The sequence below is a fragment of the Anomaloglossus baeobatrachus genome, chromosome 4, assembly GCF_048569485.1.
Source record: "Anomaloglossus baeobatrachus isolate aAnoBae1 chromosome 4, aAnoBae1.hap1, whole genome shotgun sequence".
NCBI classification, from domain to species: Eukaryota; Metazoa; Chordata; class Amphibia; order Anura; family Aromobatidae; genus Anomaloglossus; species Anomaloglossus baeobatrachus.
The window spans coordinates 568228519-568244726 of record NC_134356.1 but is presented as its reverse complement, the minus strand read 5'-3'; the positions used below and the strand labels follow the sequence as shown (position 1 = coordinate 568244726).

At 45.4% G+C, this 16208-nt stretch overlaps 1 protein-coding gene across 5 annotated transcripts in view; it reads left to right on the top strand.

The window, feature by feature from the left end:
- MEGF11 (multiple EGF like domains 11) overlaps positions 1 to 16208 on the top strand; it is a 789316-nt gene that overhangs the window by 335388 nt on the left and 437720 nt on the right. For all 5 annotated transcript variants that reach the window (XM_075346053.1, XM_075346052.1, XM_075346050.1 and 2 more), the window contains exon 5: positions 4236 to 4328. In XM_075346053.1, coding sequence (XP_075202168.1) covers positions 4236 to 4328 — 93 coding nt within the window. The remainder of the gene's footprint in view (positions 1 to 4235; positions 4329 to 16208) is intronic.

Below are 16208 nucleotides of genomic sequence, written 5' to 3'. Positions count from 1 at the left end.
CACATCGGGAGGCACATTTCTTAAACGTTACGGTTTTAAACGGTTAACGGTTACGGTCTCCGCTCTCTCCCACCCAAGTAACCTGGCCCTGATGCTGCCCCTAAAACCCAGGCAGCACCCCTTGACCCCAGTCCTGAACCAGTTACCCGAGCGGGATCTGTCCTTCCCCTCCAGAGGGTAGCCATCGGTTCCTGTGGTGGCTGGGCCCCAGCCTGCTCTGCTGTGGGCCCTCCCTCCAACCTGCCTCTCCGGAGGCGGTAAATGCGGAAACGGTAACGGTAACACAACTTATTTACAAGCCACTAGCGTCTGTGGTTGCCCTGCAAGTTCAGGGGCTAGTCCATAGAAAGTTCTCTATGCAACTAAGGGGTCCCCACGGGGACAACGGTGCCGGCAACGACCGGTTTCAATCACATGGCTAATCAGGTCAATCTTCGGTTATTATTCTCATTTTCACAACTTTTCAAACAACCACACTGGTGGTCCCAACGGGGACTGGACAACGGGGTTCCGCTGCCCTATCCTGTTCGTGACGCCAAGTTGTCGCGGGCGGAGGAGGGGACGCCGCGCTCTCCCACTGCTCGGGTCCGGCTGCCGCTGCTGCGGCCTGCTGCTGCTGCTCGGTGGCTCGAGCGATGGGCCGGATCCCGGGGACTCGAGCGGCGCTCCTCGCCCGTGAGTGAAAGGGGATTGGGTTTTGGGATAGTTTAGTGTCCGTGACGCCACCCACGGTTGTGGTGATTAAGTGGACACCACCGCTGCTCTGTCTGGGGAGCCCGGGAGTGATGGTATGGAGCAGCCAGTTGTTGATTTGCCCCTCCGTGGGTAGGGGTTTTGGTGGTCCCGGGGCCCAGTGATGGGGTTGGTATGGTGGACAGGCGGGTATGGGGCCTGCGGAGGTGCAGGGGCGCAGGGGCAGCGCTGTGCCGCACGGCACGGAGGTACTCACTCAGCCAATAAAGACGACACAGTTCTCGGTAAACAAACGGCTGGTTGGACGGGTCCCTCGGACGGTTACTGTGCAGATGTTCCCTGCAGTTAGCGGTGACAGTCTCTTCCCTGCACCTATGTAAAGTCTTTTTGGTAGAGATGGGTTCCCACCGGTTACCCGCTCCCCGACCTGGACATGGGCCGGAGGAGCCCCTCTCTTGCCCGCAGGCGCTGGCTCTGGGAAACTGGTGCCTTGGCGGTGGTGGTGTCTCCCCTTAACGGTCGGACTGTTGCCTTCAATCGGGACTTGGTTGTTAGGAGACAGAGGTCCCCTTCACTGACGTATTTGGCAAATTATGGCGACTCCTAGCCTTGCCGGGATCCGAAAGGCCTCTGCCCTGGTGCTGACTGTTCTTCGTATACTGCTTCGGTACCGCCGGGTCACCACTCGTCCGCGGTCCTTCCAGCAACCTCCAAGCAGTCCCCCTGCAGACTATCACTGCCGCCTGCTGACCTTGCTGTCTCAGTCCGGGGCACACACCCAGACCAACTTCAGGCTTTCTTCACTGTTCCTTTTCTGTCGCCACTCTTACTGTCCTCCTTTACCACTTCCTTCTACTTCACTCCCTCAAACTGATCTGCTTCTCAGACTCTAGTCTGACTTCAACTTCAACTCTCTCTGATCTGCCTGGTTTTCCCGCCTCCAGGGCTGTGAACTCCTCGGTGGGCGGAGCCAACCGCCTGGCCCACCCCCTGGTGTGGACATCAGCCCCTGGAGGAAGGCAACAAGGATTTTAGGTTAGCCTAGGTGTACCTGCCGGGAATGTGGGGTGCATGTGATGTTGTGACCTGTGACCCCTGGCTTGCCCAGGGCGTCACAATCGCTTACTGCGGCCTCCGAGACACACTGACAGAGCCGCAGCTGTGAGTGGTGATGTTACTGAGGTCACTGCTGGAGGTTCCCATGGTACCCCAGCTGTGACCACAGGTCAACTGACTTGATGTCACCTCAAGTCATTGAACTCAATGCCGGATTCCCAGATTAGGCAATGTGTGCACAGTGAGTCTTTGGGTGCAGACATTTCTTCACCATATCTGCATCCAGATGCGTTTTGGTGCATTTTTTTGCCAGGAGGTGCAGATTTGATTATGTTAATTTTGCACACAGAGATATTTTCCTATGAAAGACAAAACCTCACTGTTTTCTCTTAAATATTGAGATTTCATGTTCATTAACCTTTTGGATCGACCGACAGCACTGTAGTTGTTCAGTAATAAAATTAATCATCAAAAATACAAATTACCCAATAATTGTGCGCACAGTGTAGTATCAATATTTCAACTGAAGTGTGTCACCACCATTGTCTGCTGCATCTTCTGAATGGCTGGAGCACAAACCATTTATTGTCTATAAGGGACCCTTATGTACTACACTACAGTGGGTCATATATATGTTCCTTTTTGTGGAAATAGTCATCATCCTCTTACATAGGTCCGTTTACACAGTACATAATGATAACAAGATGTATATGTGACTGGTAATGTCTCTGACTTGTTGGATGGAGCTAGATTTCCTTTTGATGTGTTGGATGTACTTTGTATAGTAAGTGCACTCTAGCAGAGAGGATTATGGAAATATCTAATAGTACAAATAGTATTTTAGCCATAACAGATTCCTATTTATTAATTCTTTTTTTTCTTTCTCCGGCTCCTTAAAATCTTTGTACATCTTTTTAATACTTTATAGTTATTCTACTTGTTCGTTCAGAATTTCTTGTAGAAGAGTGTCTCTGGATACATTACCGTAAAAGCTATATTTTATGGAATAAGTGAAAAATGTACAATCCGTTTCCACTTGTTTTTTGCTCGGTTGATCTCTTTCTTACAATGAATGGAAACTTTGTAGAGGTTTTAGTGATTCTTACGATGACTTTGACATTTAGAAAGACTGTTTAACATTGCATTTATTACTTAAATGTCTGTAAATATCTGTTGCAAAGTTAATACATTAACTTTTAAAAAAAAAGACAAGATTCTCCTCCTGATTGGCTGTTTTACTGAATACGTTTATTCCTCATGTAATAACAATTAAAGATTTTTTTTTTATTTAAAGGGGATTTCCACCACTTTTACATTAATGGCCTATCCTTAGGATAGGTCATCAATGTCTGATCGGTCAGGGTCCGACACCCTGCACCCCCGCAGATCAGCTGTGTTTGGTCCGAGCAGCAACAGACAGCCGGTAATGCTCAGTTCTGGCGCTTCTTCGTTTTCTGGTAGCGGCTAATGCCAGGTACTGCAGATTCGCATCCTATTGATTAGAATGGGAGGCAGATGTGCAGTACCCAGCTGCAGTCACTATCAGAAAACAAAACAGTGCCGAAACTGAGCATTTCCAGCTGCCTGCTGCCGCCGCCGGGACCGAGAACAGCTGATAGTCGGGAGTGCGGGGTGTTGGACCCCAGTCGATCAGACTTTGTCGATCAGACTACTAAAAAGTAGTGGACAAACCCTTTAAGGCCTCATTCAGACATTTTTCATCTACAAATCTACAGCATTTCAGAAGAAATGTACTTTAAAGATCTGACTGTGGACCAAAGCAGGAGAGGACTAGTCTGGCTCCACCCCTGGTGATCTTCCTGCAGAGCTCCAGGTGACTTACAGGTCTCTCAGTAAATATACACAAGGAAGAAACCTGTCAATCACCTGCAGAGGAACTTGCAAGACCCGACTGGGGGAAGAACCAGACTAGTCTTGTGTCCGGGTATGGTCCCTGGCCGGATCTTTAAAGGATATCCTCTTTGGAACCCTTCAGCATTTCTGAGATAATATACCTGGCTGCAATGCTGCTGCTAGGTTGTGACTGATGCTGCCTGCGGATTGAGCAGCATAACTTATCTGACAGGTTCCCTTTAATGCTAGATCCAATGTTATCTACCATATACTGTATATACAGTAGGTGTCATCGCTACATAATTGGATCCATGAGTCTATTGTTAGATTTAGTTGCCAGTGTAAATATTGCAAGATTTTTTTTTTTTTAAATGGACAATTGGAAGATATCAAAAATAAAAAAAAGTACAAAAAAAACCTGATTTACAAAAATAGGTAATTTTGAGATGACAGACCACATTCCTTTTCAAATATATAGCCCAATTCTGCAATATGGCCATGTGCTTGTGCCCTAAAAAGGTAGGAATAGGAAAATCAAGGTTCCCACACTGTAAAAAGCTTGAGTCTTCTGTTCCTGTCTTTCTTTGTACGTGCACTAAGTTAACTTTCTAACTTCTGTTTTTCCTTTACAGCTCTCTGTACGGAGGAATGCGTGCATGGGAGGTGCGTGTCGCCAGATACTTGTCACTGTGAGCCCGGATGGGGAGGCGCAGACTGCTCTAGTGGTGAGTTCTCAATTATACATAATGCAATGCTGTCATCCTGAACAGAGCTTGTAAAAGCTAAATTAAAATTACAGATGGTCAATAAACTCTAAGGCGGGCTTTGCACGTTGCGACATCGCAAGCCGATGCTGCGATGTCACACGCGATAGTCCCCGCCCCCGTCGCAGGTACGATATCTTATGATAGCTGGCGTAGCGAAAATTATCGCTACGGCAGCTTCACATGCACTCACCTGCCCTGCGACCGTCGCTCTGGCTGGCGACCCGCCTCCGTCCTAAGGGGGCGGGTCGTGCGGCGGCATAGCGACGTCACACGGCAGGCGGCCAATAGCGGCGGAGGGGCGGAGAAGAGCAGGATGTAAACATCCCGCCCACCCCCTTCCTTCCGTAGAGCCGCCGGCGACAGGTAAGGTGAAGTTCCTCGCTCCTGCGCCGTAACACACAGCGATGTGTGCTGCCGCAGGAACGAGGAACAGCATCGTACCATCGCTGCAGCAAAATTATGGAAAAGTCGGAGCTTGCAACGATGATACGATACGATAACGACGCTTTTGCGCTCGTTTATCATATCATCTAGAGTTTACACACAACGATGTCGAAAGTGACGCCGGATGTGCGTCACTTTCGATTTGACCCCACCGACATCGCACGTGCGATGTTGCAACGTGCAAAGCCGCCCTAAGTCGCTGTTTAGACTTGCTAGAAAACTTTAAAATGTAAGCGAGTGACGCGCTGACATACATTTCGCTATGGAACTTAGGCTTTTTCTACCTACTATCGTGGTAAGTTCATGAGTTATATGCCTAATAATGGCGTGACTGCAGATTGTGCTGTGGATTTCTCTCTGCTACAAAATCCAGAGAAAATCTGTGACACAAAGAAGAAACTGCTATAGATTCAATCATTTGATGTTTTGTATTATGCTGGAAACACACGTGTAGCTTGAGATGTAGTTTTTGCTAGATTCCCAACTCTTTGGGAATTGGGGTTGTATATTTCAGTGTGTGAAATCTGCGTTGGCAAAGAGATCCTGAATCCAACGATGTATCACTTAGATTACTGATGCAGCCATACTGACACAATCTGAATTGTTAGCTTTAGTCATGTAGCAGAGCTGAGAAAGCTGTCCCCGCACACACCAGGCTCTCAATAGATATTGTAGATTGAAAGTGAGGTGTCAATCAGAGGAGAAGAGAAGTGACATTGTAGTCCAAGCAATGATAAGTACTGCTGCTTAAACAAACATAGCAAGGAACAAATTGGACCTTGACAAGACAGGCATCCTTGAATTCTGTGTTTTAACCCTTGCAGAATGCTGTCTTCAGCTTACATAGCAAAAACCTGCTGTCATATTCCCTTTGACTCTGTAAAAAAACATCTGTTTGCTGATGAGTTTGGATAACATCACTGGTCTTTTTTTGTGTTTATCTGTCACGGTTTATTTCAAATTGTAGAAATAAATAGCATGGTGATGTAATATTGCTGTACAACTTATGTGATGTTCATTTTTTTGTCCAATATATTGCAACAGTAAAATTCCATATACAAAATCCACTATGGGCCGTTGCTCATCTTAGACTTCTTGTAGTTTAATATTTGAATTTTATGGGGTGACAGCTGCAGCCCACAAGAAGATGGATCATTCTGAAGGTTCCTATTGCTGTCTGGAGACAGCTGGATCACACCTATACCTCAGTGGTGATCACTACTTGTGACCCTACATACAACTATAGCCTCAGTGGACTCTTATGAACCATGTGACTTTTGTTGCAAGTTGACATCGTGTTTTGGTTTAGTTTTTGGCCATAACATATAAATGCATGCCACTTAAAGGGGTTGTCCAGTACTAGGACACCGTTTTTGTTATTTCCCTGTTCGCTCCCATAAAAATAAATAAGCCTATACTCACCTACGGTGCGGCTGCGGTTACAGCTATGTCAAAAGCCGCGTTACTGGGGTTCATGTGACATTGTTATGACATGTGGACTCTGTGACCAGTAGGCACCCGGCGTCTGTCTCCCCACCTTCGGATATTTGAGCAGGATGTGAGCGCTGCTCTGACTTCCTGCTCAAACGTCCGAAGGCGGGGAGAAGGAAGCCGGCACTGATTTGTCACGGGTCTCACGTGTCATAATAATGTCATGTGTGTCCCAAGAACGTGGCTTTAAACATCTCTGGAACCGCGGCCGCACTGGAGGTGAGTATAGCCTTATTATTTTTACAGGGGGGCGAATATGGGAATGAGTAAAGGGTGTCCAAGTAGTGAACAACCCCTTTACATAAGTATGAGTAGTTTTAATTTTCCTTTTTTGTTTGCTATCCCATAGATTGGAGTCACAATGGTACATAAAACACATTTGCATTAATTAAATAAATGAAAACACTCCAAGGCTCAGGTAGCATCACTTTCACAAAACCACCAAAATAAAAAAATGCTCAAAAACACCAATATTTATACATAGAGGACAACTGAGTGACTCAGGGCCATATAGATGGGCCAATAATCAGGGAGTGAGTGTTCATAAGAACAATTACCGAACTATTGTCCTATCTCCGCAGGCTGGAAAACATCTGAGTATTGAGCAAAACACTCCATAAAATCATATTTCTCGACAGCATATTGTCATGCACAGGAGATGAGCTGCTGAGAAAATTATGGTCTATGAGCAAAAAACATGGGTCGGGCCTGTTCGATCAGACCATTGCCGGTTGGCTTGCTTGTAGCCGATAGGGGGTCCTTTCATGTCCACTGTTGGCACGTGTAAATCCATCATAATTTTTCCTAGTATTATCTGTAGAAAGTCATAGAAGTAATGTAGATTTACTGATTTTTTTATATGGTTGAGTGATTTTTTTATGCTTTGTATTAATTTTCTTGTTTGCAGGATCCTTTGTATCAGTTATCTATCAATCGTATCATAGGACATACTTCACTTATGTTATCTGGAGCGTTAGATGTCTGGATAAATATTGATCTGCCCTCGTGTGATTCCTCATGTTATTATTCTGGTTCTTCTCTTTGCCAATTTTTAAATGGAAATTGTCTTTCCAGTATTTCCGTTACCCATTGACTGATGGCTCGGTTGAAAGCACAAATTACATACCGTACGCTTCTCTGTATTTGTAGTGTGCCATTGTGTGATGTGCTCTCCATAGATCCTCCTACTGCTTTATATTGTCTGTCCTAATTTTTCTTTTGCACAATATAATCCTTTTCAATGATATTTCTTACAGTATGGAGATACAATGAAGAGTTGGATATAGCTAATAACAGGCAATGTGCATGTAAACACAGAAAATGTGCTAAAGTAAAACACTGAGGATTTGTTATAAAAGGGATAAGCTGGCGTTGTCCCTCCCTGAACCTCACCAGTCTATTATAGAGGGTTTTCCCACTATATACATTTATTAATTCTTGAAGGGAGCGCTCCAGAGAGGGTTGGCCATACTTGACCTCTGATCATTCACTTAGATGAGACTTAGGGAATGGCATCTAGTGGGAGAAAAGCAGGCTGTCTTTTCACATACAGAGAGCCATGACTAAAATATACACATTGCTATATACTTTTGTGCACATTATGGGCAAAAGCTCTTGTGCCGCCCCGTGCCAGCAGCTTGGTGTAAGGTGGACTTCCTAGTCTGAAACTCAGGAGTCCGCTCCCGGCTGGATGTGGCCTAAGGAGCCGTGCCCTCAGACGCTGGCCCGTGGGATATGTGGGCCCTGGCGGTCACCTCCTATCCATATCGGTGCGCTGTTGTCTTCTATGAGGGACTTTGGGTGAGACAGGACCTCTAGTCCTGGCCTCAATCGGTTAACCAGGCCGCTGGTTTCCGGTCCTAGCTTCAGGTCCGAGTACCCCCCTTTGTGCTCCGGTTTCCGGTGGTTCCCTGTGTCGGCACCAGCGGGCTACAACCCTGTCCCGGTCCACCTCGGTTCTGCCGAGCCATCTTCCCGTCTCCTGCTGTCGGAGACCACCGTCTGCCACCAAGCCAAAGGCACCAGGGCTCCAACCCTGACACCGTTCAACTTGAACCTCCTCTGCTGGAGCTACACCTAGCTCCAGCCCACACTCCTCTCCACTTGAACTCCAAACTGAACTAACTAAATGTTTTCCCGCCCCGGGCTGTCTAGATGCCTGAGTGGGCATGTCCAACCGCCTGGTCCCGCCCATTGGTGTGTCTATCTTTCCCTAAGGGGGGTGACTAGGGTTTCAGGTCGGCTGTGTGTTTCCTAAGTGAGGGAAGGTGTTATGCAGGGGCCTATCTGTGCGCGAGGAAAGAACGATGTCCTCTGATGTAGAAAATTGAACCTCAGCACAAAATTAGGTAAAGTTAGTTCAATATTGCTGCAAAAAGTGAAACTTTTATTCAGATCCAGCACCAAGGGAATAGAAAACAATCCAACGTTTCGACCTGTGCAAGGTCTTTGTGAAGAATATCTGTATTGCAAGAGCCGACGTGCCCAGCACCCACAAGGCTATCCTCCAGCAGCTCATGCTGCCTTTACCTTCTCTGGCACTATAAGCATAGACCATATGCTTACCCTACTATATATTTAACCCGGCTCTTTCAATACAGATATCCTTGACAAAGACCTTGCATAGGTCGAAACGTTGGATTGTTTTCTGGATTGTTCCATTTTCTTAAACAATGGCTCTCCTATATCGTTCACCCCAATGTATGAATCTTATGTATACCACAAATGAAATGTGAACAGAGCCTTAGTTTAGCAGAACCAAGAGTCATTCTTCCTTTAGACTGGTTTAACACTAGGTTTTGGAAGGTACAGATCCATCACATGATGGACCCCATTAGAAAGACCCCACTGACTCATAACGGGTTTGTATGGTTTCTGTTAGGGTGTCAATCATTTGTCTGGAAGAAAAAAAGCTGTAAAAATGGCGGAATATGTGACCTAACCTTAGAGAACCCTGTGGTGAGATATACCTAATCTAAACGGAGCCTGCCATACAAAAAATGCTTCATTTTTCCCAATTTTTTTGTTTAGTACAATTGTTGACAACAGACCTGATAAGTTTTTCATTATGCTTTGCTGAACCTATATTGATCCATTCCTTGAAGCAAAGAAACTGAGATCCGTGCATTTGACTTAAGGCCCCTTTACACACTGCAACATCGCAAACGACATCGCTGTAACGTCACCGGTTTTGTGACGTAATAGCGACCTCCCCAGCGACATTGCAGTGTGTGAAACACATCAGCGACCTGGCCCCTGCTGTGAGGTTGCTGATCACTACACATCTCTCAGGACCATTCTTTGGTCCTTTGTTTCCCGCTGTGCAGCATGATCGCTAGAAAGTCTCAGTGTGTAAAGGGGCCTTTACAGCGACTTCGTTAGCAACTTCCCTTTCAAACAGCTGCTTTACAACGTCCCCAATGACTACCTAGGTCGTTCTGCATGTCCGTATCGCTGTTGCGTCGTTTTCCAGGTATGCCTGTTTGACAGCTCACCAGAGACTTTGTAGCGATCCCGGCCAGGTTGGGATCGCTGGTGGGATCGCTAGACAGTCTCAGTGTGTAAAGGGGCCTTTAGTTTGGTAGCAATGCTGTCGAATCAATAGATAATCATGGCAAAAGCTGTAAAAACCCAGAGCCACATTTTCCACTGGTTGCCTAGTGGATTACTGCAGTTTTTAACAGCCTCACAAATTCATTACTAATCTTATAGATCATCATTACTCTTTCTTACAGTATTGATTCTCCAGCCCACTCTTGATTGACATGTCATATGGACAAGTGAGAGCAATAACTAGTAAAGTGTTGGTCCCGTGTCATATGAAACTAATCAATATCTGTCTTATTCCTATTTTTATTTGATTCTGGTGAGGTGCCAATGAATTTTGTTGTTTGCCTACTTGACCTGATGAGACTAGAGATGAGACGATCAATCGTCAGAGCATCAAGTTTGAGTCGAATTTAGTTGAATTTGCAATATTGGGATTTCCATAAATATATTCACTGCAAGTCTGATTTTTTTTTTAGAAAATTCTGTAAAACCAGTGAATTCAAATTCCCAAAAGATCCGCTCATCTCTACTGATGACCTGATCTCGGCACAACCCATTACACATATAGAGGTTTGGGTGTGAGCAGGTTTGGCTTTTGGAGGTTTATGAATGATTTCTCCATGGATTTTTTGAGATTATTATAAGAAGAGATGGTCATTCTCAGCCTATATATGCCTTATTGTGAAAATAAGTCCAAAATTGCCTTTAGTATCACTCATTTTTATCATATTTTTTAAGGCAGATTGAAAAACTCAACCCTATATACAGCCCAAAGTAATTTTTTTCAATTTTAGAACTACTTCATTTTTTTGTTTGTTTGTTTTTTTAAGGGAAAAATGGAGATCAATCCATATGATAGAATTGCCATATAGTGCAAAATGAAAGTGCCAGATATTGCTATATACTATAACACATAACTGACCAAATAATATCAATTAAAGGCAGCAAAAGTAGTGTTATACAGGGGCTACCATAACTGGCATTGTCTAAATGACCAAATGTATCTGCAGTAGACTATGCATTCTCCATCTTATTTACCACCTGAACATCTTCCGCTACGTGGATCCATCTCCACTTTTGTAGATTTTTCCTTTTGTGGTCCTCCTATGTTTCTGAAACTGGATATTAAATTAACCAAGAGCCCCTTTCACAGGTCCGTGTCTCCGATACGGGTGGTGTCCGCTTTCACATGTACTGGAGACACATTCACACTCTTACTAATTAAACTCAATAGGGATCTTCACATGAATCTTGTGTTTGAGTGAACCACCTACGTGTCCGTATGATCCACACAGAGACATGTCCGTTTTTTTCCAACAGCATAGATTAAATACAGATAGCATCCATGTAACATCCGGAAAACCAGGAAAAAAAAGGATGACACCGAAATGAATGGTTTATTATGTATACAGATAATGTATAAGATTATGTACACAGATAGATAGATAGATAGATAGATAGATAGATAGATAATGGATAGATAGATAGATAGATAGATAGATAGATAGATAATGGATAGATAGATAGATAGATAGACAGCGCCGCTCATAGATAGTCAGCTCAACCCTCAACTATCCCTTGTAGACTGTGAGCCCTCGCGGGCAGGGGCCTCTCTCCTCCTGTACCTGTTTGTGTCTTGTATTGTATATGATTATTGTACTTGTCCCTATTATGTACACCCCTTTCACATGTAAAGCGCCATGGAATTGATGGCGCTATAATAATAAATAATAATAATAATAGATAGTTTGGATAGCTATTTAGCTATTTAGCTAAATAAATAAATAAATAAATAACAGAAAAAAATTACTTGTGTTCCCCGTGTTTTTCCATAACCAGCAGAGGTAAAGCTGCGATGTCTGCTATACCTTAGCTGTTTCTGAAAAATAGAGGGTAAGCCACAGTATTTTGTTTTTGTTTTGTTTTTTTAATTATTTAACCCCTTATGGACGAAGCCAGTTTTGTAGTTAAAGGGAACCAAACATCAGGATTTTTGTGTATAAGCTGCAGCCAGTGCAGTGCTGGCACTATCATGCACAGTGTGTACATACCATCAGGGGGCAGCTCGGGTGTTTAGGCAGTGAAATACAACTGTATAAAGTTTGAAATTTCGTGCACTTTTTGATTGACGTGTGCACCTCTGCAGATAATGTCCGGGCGGGTTATGCAGGAGTTCCCCGCCCCCCCACCAGCCTGTTCCTCCCTCTCTCCTGATGTTCGGGCGGGTTATGCACGTGTTCCCCGCCCCCCCGCGCCGCCTGTTCCTCCCTCCCTCCCTCTGGCTGTATGTAAATATCTAATCTTCAGAAACATGGCGCCGGAGTGGGCCTCTGCGCATAGCGCTTATCTCCGGCGCCATGTTTCTGAAGCCCCCGCATTACACAACTTGGTGTCTGAGAGGGCGGCGCCACAGCGATGTCACACCGGCTGGTGTGTTGGCCCGGTGTCCTGGGGCGGCATGATACAGGAGCAGCAGGTAATCGTGTCCTCCGGTCAGCTGTTCTGTCCTGTTCTAATCGCGCGCGCTCCCGCGGTCACAACGGGCTGTGAAGAAACGAGGGCGCATGCGCCGCCCTCTCAGACACCAAGTTGTGTAATGCGGGGGCTTCAGAAACATGGCGCCGGAGATAAGCGCTATGCGCAGAGGCCCACTCCGGCGTCATGTTTCTGAAGATTAGATATTTACATACAGCCAGAGGGAGGAACAGGCGGCGCGGGGGGGCGGGGAACACGTGCATAACCCGCCCGGACATCAGGAGAGAGGGAGGAACAGGCTGGTGGGGGGGCGGGGAACTCCTGCATAACCCGCCCGGACATTATCTGCAGAGGTGCACACGTCAATCAAAAAGTGCACGAAATTTCAAACTTTATAAAGTTGTATTTCATTTCACTGCCTAAACACCCGAGCTGCACCCTAATGGTATGTACACACTGTGCATGATAGTGCCAGTACTGCACTGGCTGCAGCTTATACACGAAAATCCTGATGTTTGGTTCCCTTTAATGACTGGGCCATTTTTTGCAATTTTGACCAGTGTCACTTTATAAGGTTATAACTCTGGAACGCTTCAATGGATCCCGGTGATTCTGAGACTGTTTTTTCGTGACATATTGGACTTCATGTTAGAGGTAAATTTAGGATGATATTTTTTTATTTTATTTGTGAAAAAATCTGAAATTTGAGAAAAAAAATTAAAATTTAGCAATTTTCAAACTTTTAATTTTTATGCCCATAAACCAGAGAGTTATGTCACACAAAATAGTTAATAAATAACATTTCCCACATGTCTACTTTACATCAGCGCAATATTTGAAACAACATTTTTTGGGGTTAGGAAGTTAGAAGGGTTCAAAGTTCATCATTTTTTCAACAAAATTTACAAAACCATTTTTTTAGGGACCACATCACATTTGAAGTGACTTTGAGAGGCCTAGGTGAAAGAAAATACCCAAAAGTGACACCATTCTAAAAACTGCACCTCCCCTCAAGGTACTCAAAACCACATCCAAGAAGTGTATTAACCCTTCAGGTGCTTCACAGGAACTAAAGTAATGTGGAATGAAAAAAAATAAAAATTAGCATTTTACCTAAAAATGTTGCTTTAGCACTAATTGTCTTACTTTTTCAAGAGGTAACACCAAAAATTGGACCTCACACTTTGTTACCCACTTTCTTATGAGCGCGCCAATACCCCACATGTGGTTAGAAACCTTTGTTTGGGTAAATGGGAGGGCTTGGAACCAAAGGAGCAATATTTGAATTTTGGAAAGCAAAGTTGGCTGAAACAGATTGCGGGCACCGTGTTGCATTTACAGATCCCCTAAGGTACCTAAACAGCAGGAACCCCCCTCAAGTGACCCCATTTTGGAAACTAGATCCCTTAAGGCTTTTATCTAGGTGTATATTGAGCATTTTGAATCCACGAATACTTCACAGAATTTGATAAGCTTAGGTTTTGCTATTGAAAATTTTCATTTTTTTCACAAAAATGTTTCTTTAGCATCACCTTTCTCACTTTTTCATGAGGCAACAACAAAACGTGGACCCCACAGGTTTTTATCCAATTTCTTGTGAGCGCAGGGATACCCCATATGTGGCCAAAAACCTCTGTTTGGATAAATGGGAGGGCTTGGAATGGAAGAAGCACAATTTGAATTTTGGAAAAGTTGAAATAAATTGTGCGCACTATGTCCCATTAGCAGGGCCTTTTGGGTACCTATACGTCAGAAACTCCCCACAAGTGACCCCATTTTGGAAACTGGACCCCTCAAGGATTTTATTCAGGAGTATAGTAAGCATTTTGAATCCACAGGTACTTCACAAAAATGTTGCTGCAGGAACAATATTCTCACTGTAAAGGGTGCTTTACACGCTACGACATCGCTAATGCGAACTTGTTGGGGTCACGGAATTGGTGACGCACATCCGGCTGCATTAGCGATGCCGTTGCGTGTGACACCTATGAGCGATTTTGCATCGTTGCAAAAACGTGCAAAATCGCTCATCGGTGACATGGGGGTCCATTCTCAAAAATCGTTACTGCAGCAGTAACGAAGTTGTTCCTCGTTCCTGCGGCAGCATACATCGCTCCGTGTGATGCTGCAGGAACGAGGAAGCTCTCCTTACCTGCCTCCCGCCACAATGCAGAAGGAAGGAGGTGGGCGGGATGTTACGTCTCGCTCATCTCCGCCCCTCCGCTTCTATTTGGTGGCGGTTCAGTGACGTAGCTGTGACGCTGAACGAACCGCCCCCTTAGAAAGGAGGCGGTTCGCCGGTCACAGCGACGTTGCCGGGCAGGTAAGTAGTGTGACGGGTCTGGGCGATGTTGTGCGGCACGGGCAGCAATTTGCCCGTGTGGCACAACAGATGGGGGCGGGTACCCACGCTAGCGATATTGGTACCGATATCGCAGCGTGTAAAGCGGCCTTTAGGCTATGTGGCCATGATCCAGCGACACGGCGTCTAGTACACAATGTCAGCCTTCCTGCAGAGATGTGAGTGTTGTCCTTGTCCACGGGAGAACGCAGCTGCCCATGCCCACGATTTGGGTTCAGGCTTCTGTGGACTTTAGTTCTATTCTACCTGCAGAGAACACTCATCTCTGCAGCATAAATTGACATGCTGAGGCTCAGGAAGCTGCACCATAGGTCGGTTTATGCTGCGGAGAAAAGAAGCACAGTGGGCATAAGATTTCTAAAAATCCTTCCACTGTGCTTTTACTGCACAACGCAGCATTATGGATGCAGGGAAAACACTCGGCGCCCAAAATGCTGCAAACCCTGATCGTGGGCACACAGCCTAAAATGCTACAGTGGATGAATGGACAGATGTCAAACATATATAACATCCCACCCCCCTGCATATTCTAAGCTGGCGCCCTTTAGTGCCTTTCATGTGGCACTAAAAGATGCCTAGCCTTGTATTTAGCCCAAAAAGAAAAAAGATAATTAAAATAAATGACGTGGGGTCCTCCCTATTTTTGATAGCCAGCTAGGGTAAAGCAGACAGCTGTAGCCTGCAAACCACAGCTGACAGCTTCACCTTGTATGGTGATCAATTTGGAGGGCTCCCCAAGCTGTTTTTTTTTTGTTTAATTATTTATAAATAAATAATTAAAAAAAACAAACAAACATGGGGTCCCCCCCAAATTAGATCACCAGCCAAGGTGAAGCTGACAGCTGGGGTCTGGTATTCTCAGGGTGGGAAGAGCCATGGTTATTGGACTCCTCGCAGCCTAAAAATAGCAGGCCACAGCCGCCCCAGAAGTGGCGCATCCATTAGATGTGCCAATCCTGGCGCTTCGCCCCAACTCATCCCGTTGCCCTGGTACGGTGGCAAACGGGGTAATAAATGGGGTTGATACCAGATGTGTAATGTCACCTGGAATTAAGCCCAGCAATTAGTGATGTCACGGCGTCTATTTGATACCAGACATAACTAATTGACAGTAATGAAAAAAAAATTGACAACAAAAAAAAAATTATTTGAAAAAACACTCCCCAAAATATTCCCTCTTTCACGAATTTATTGAAAAGAAAAAAAAAAATCGGGTCCCTGTAATCCATTGTGAAAGTCCCGCGGCGATTCTGGACCTTCTAGAATATGGGGGGCACGTTCAGGGAACGTATACCCCATTTTCTAAGAGTGCAGACCCTCCATTTGAGGAGAGTGGGTGCAAAGAATCTGCATCCACCCTCCCCGGGTCACAGCTGCAGAGTGCCGAGCAGCAGCAGCAGCAGCCAGCGTCTCTGAAAGCAAAGCAGGAAGCTGAGCTGACAGCCGCGCTCTGCACGTGTGACCGGCGTGCACTGTGAAGGAGGAGGGGGCCGCGGGGATCAGAGCTGAGACAGGTA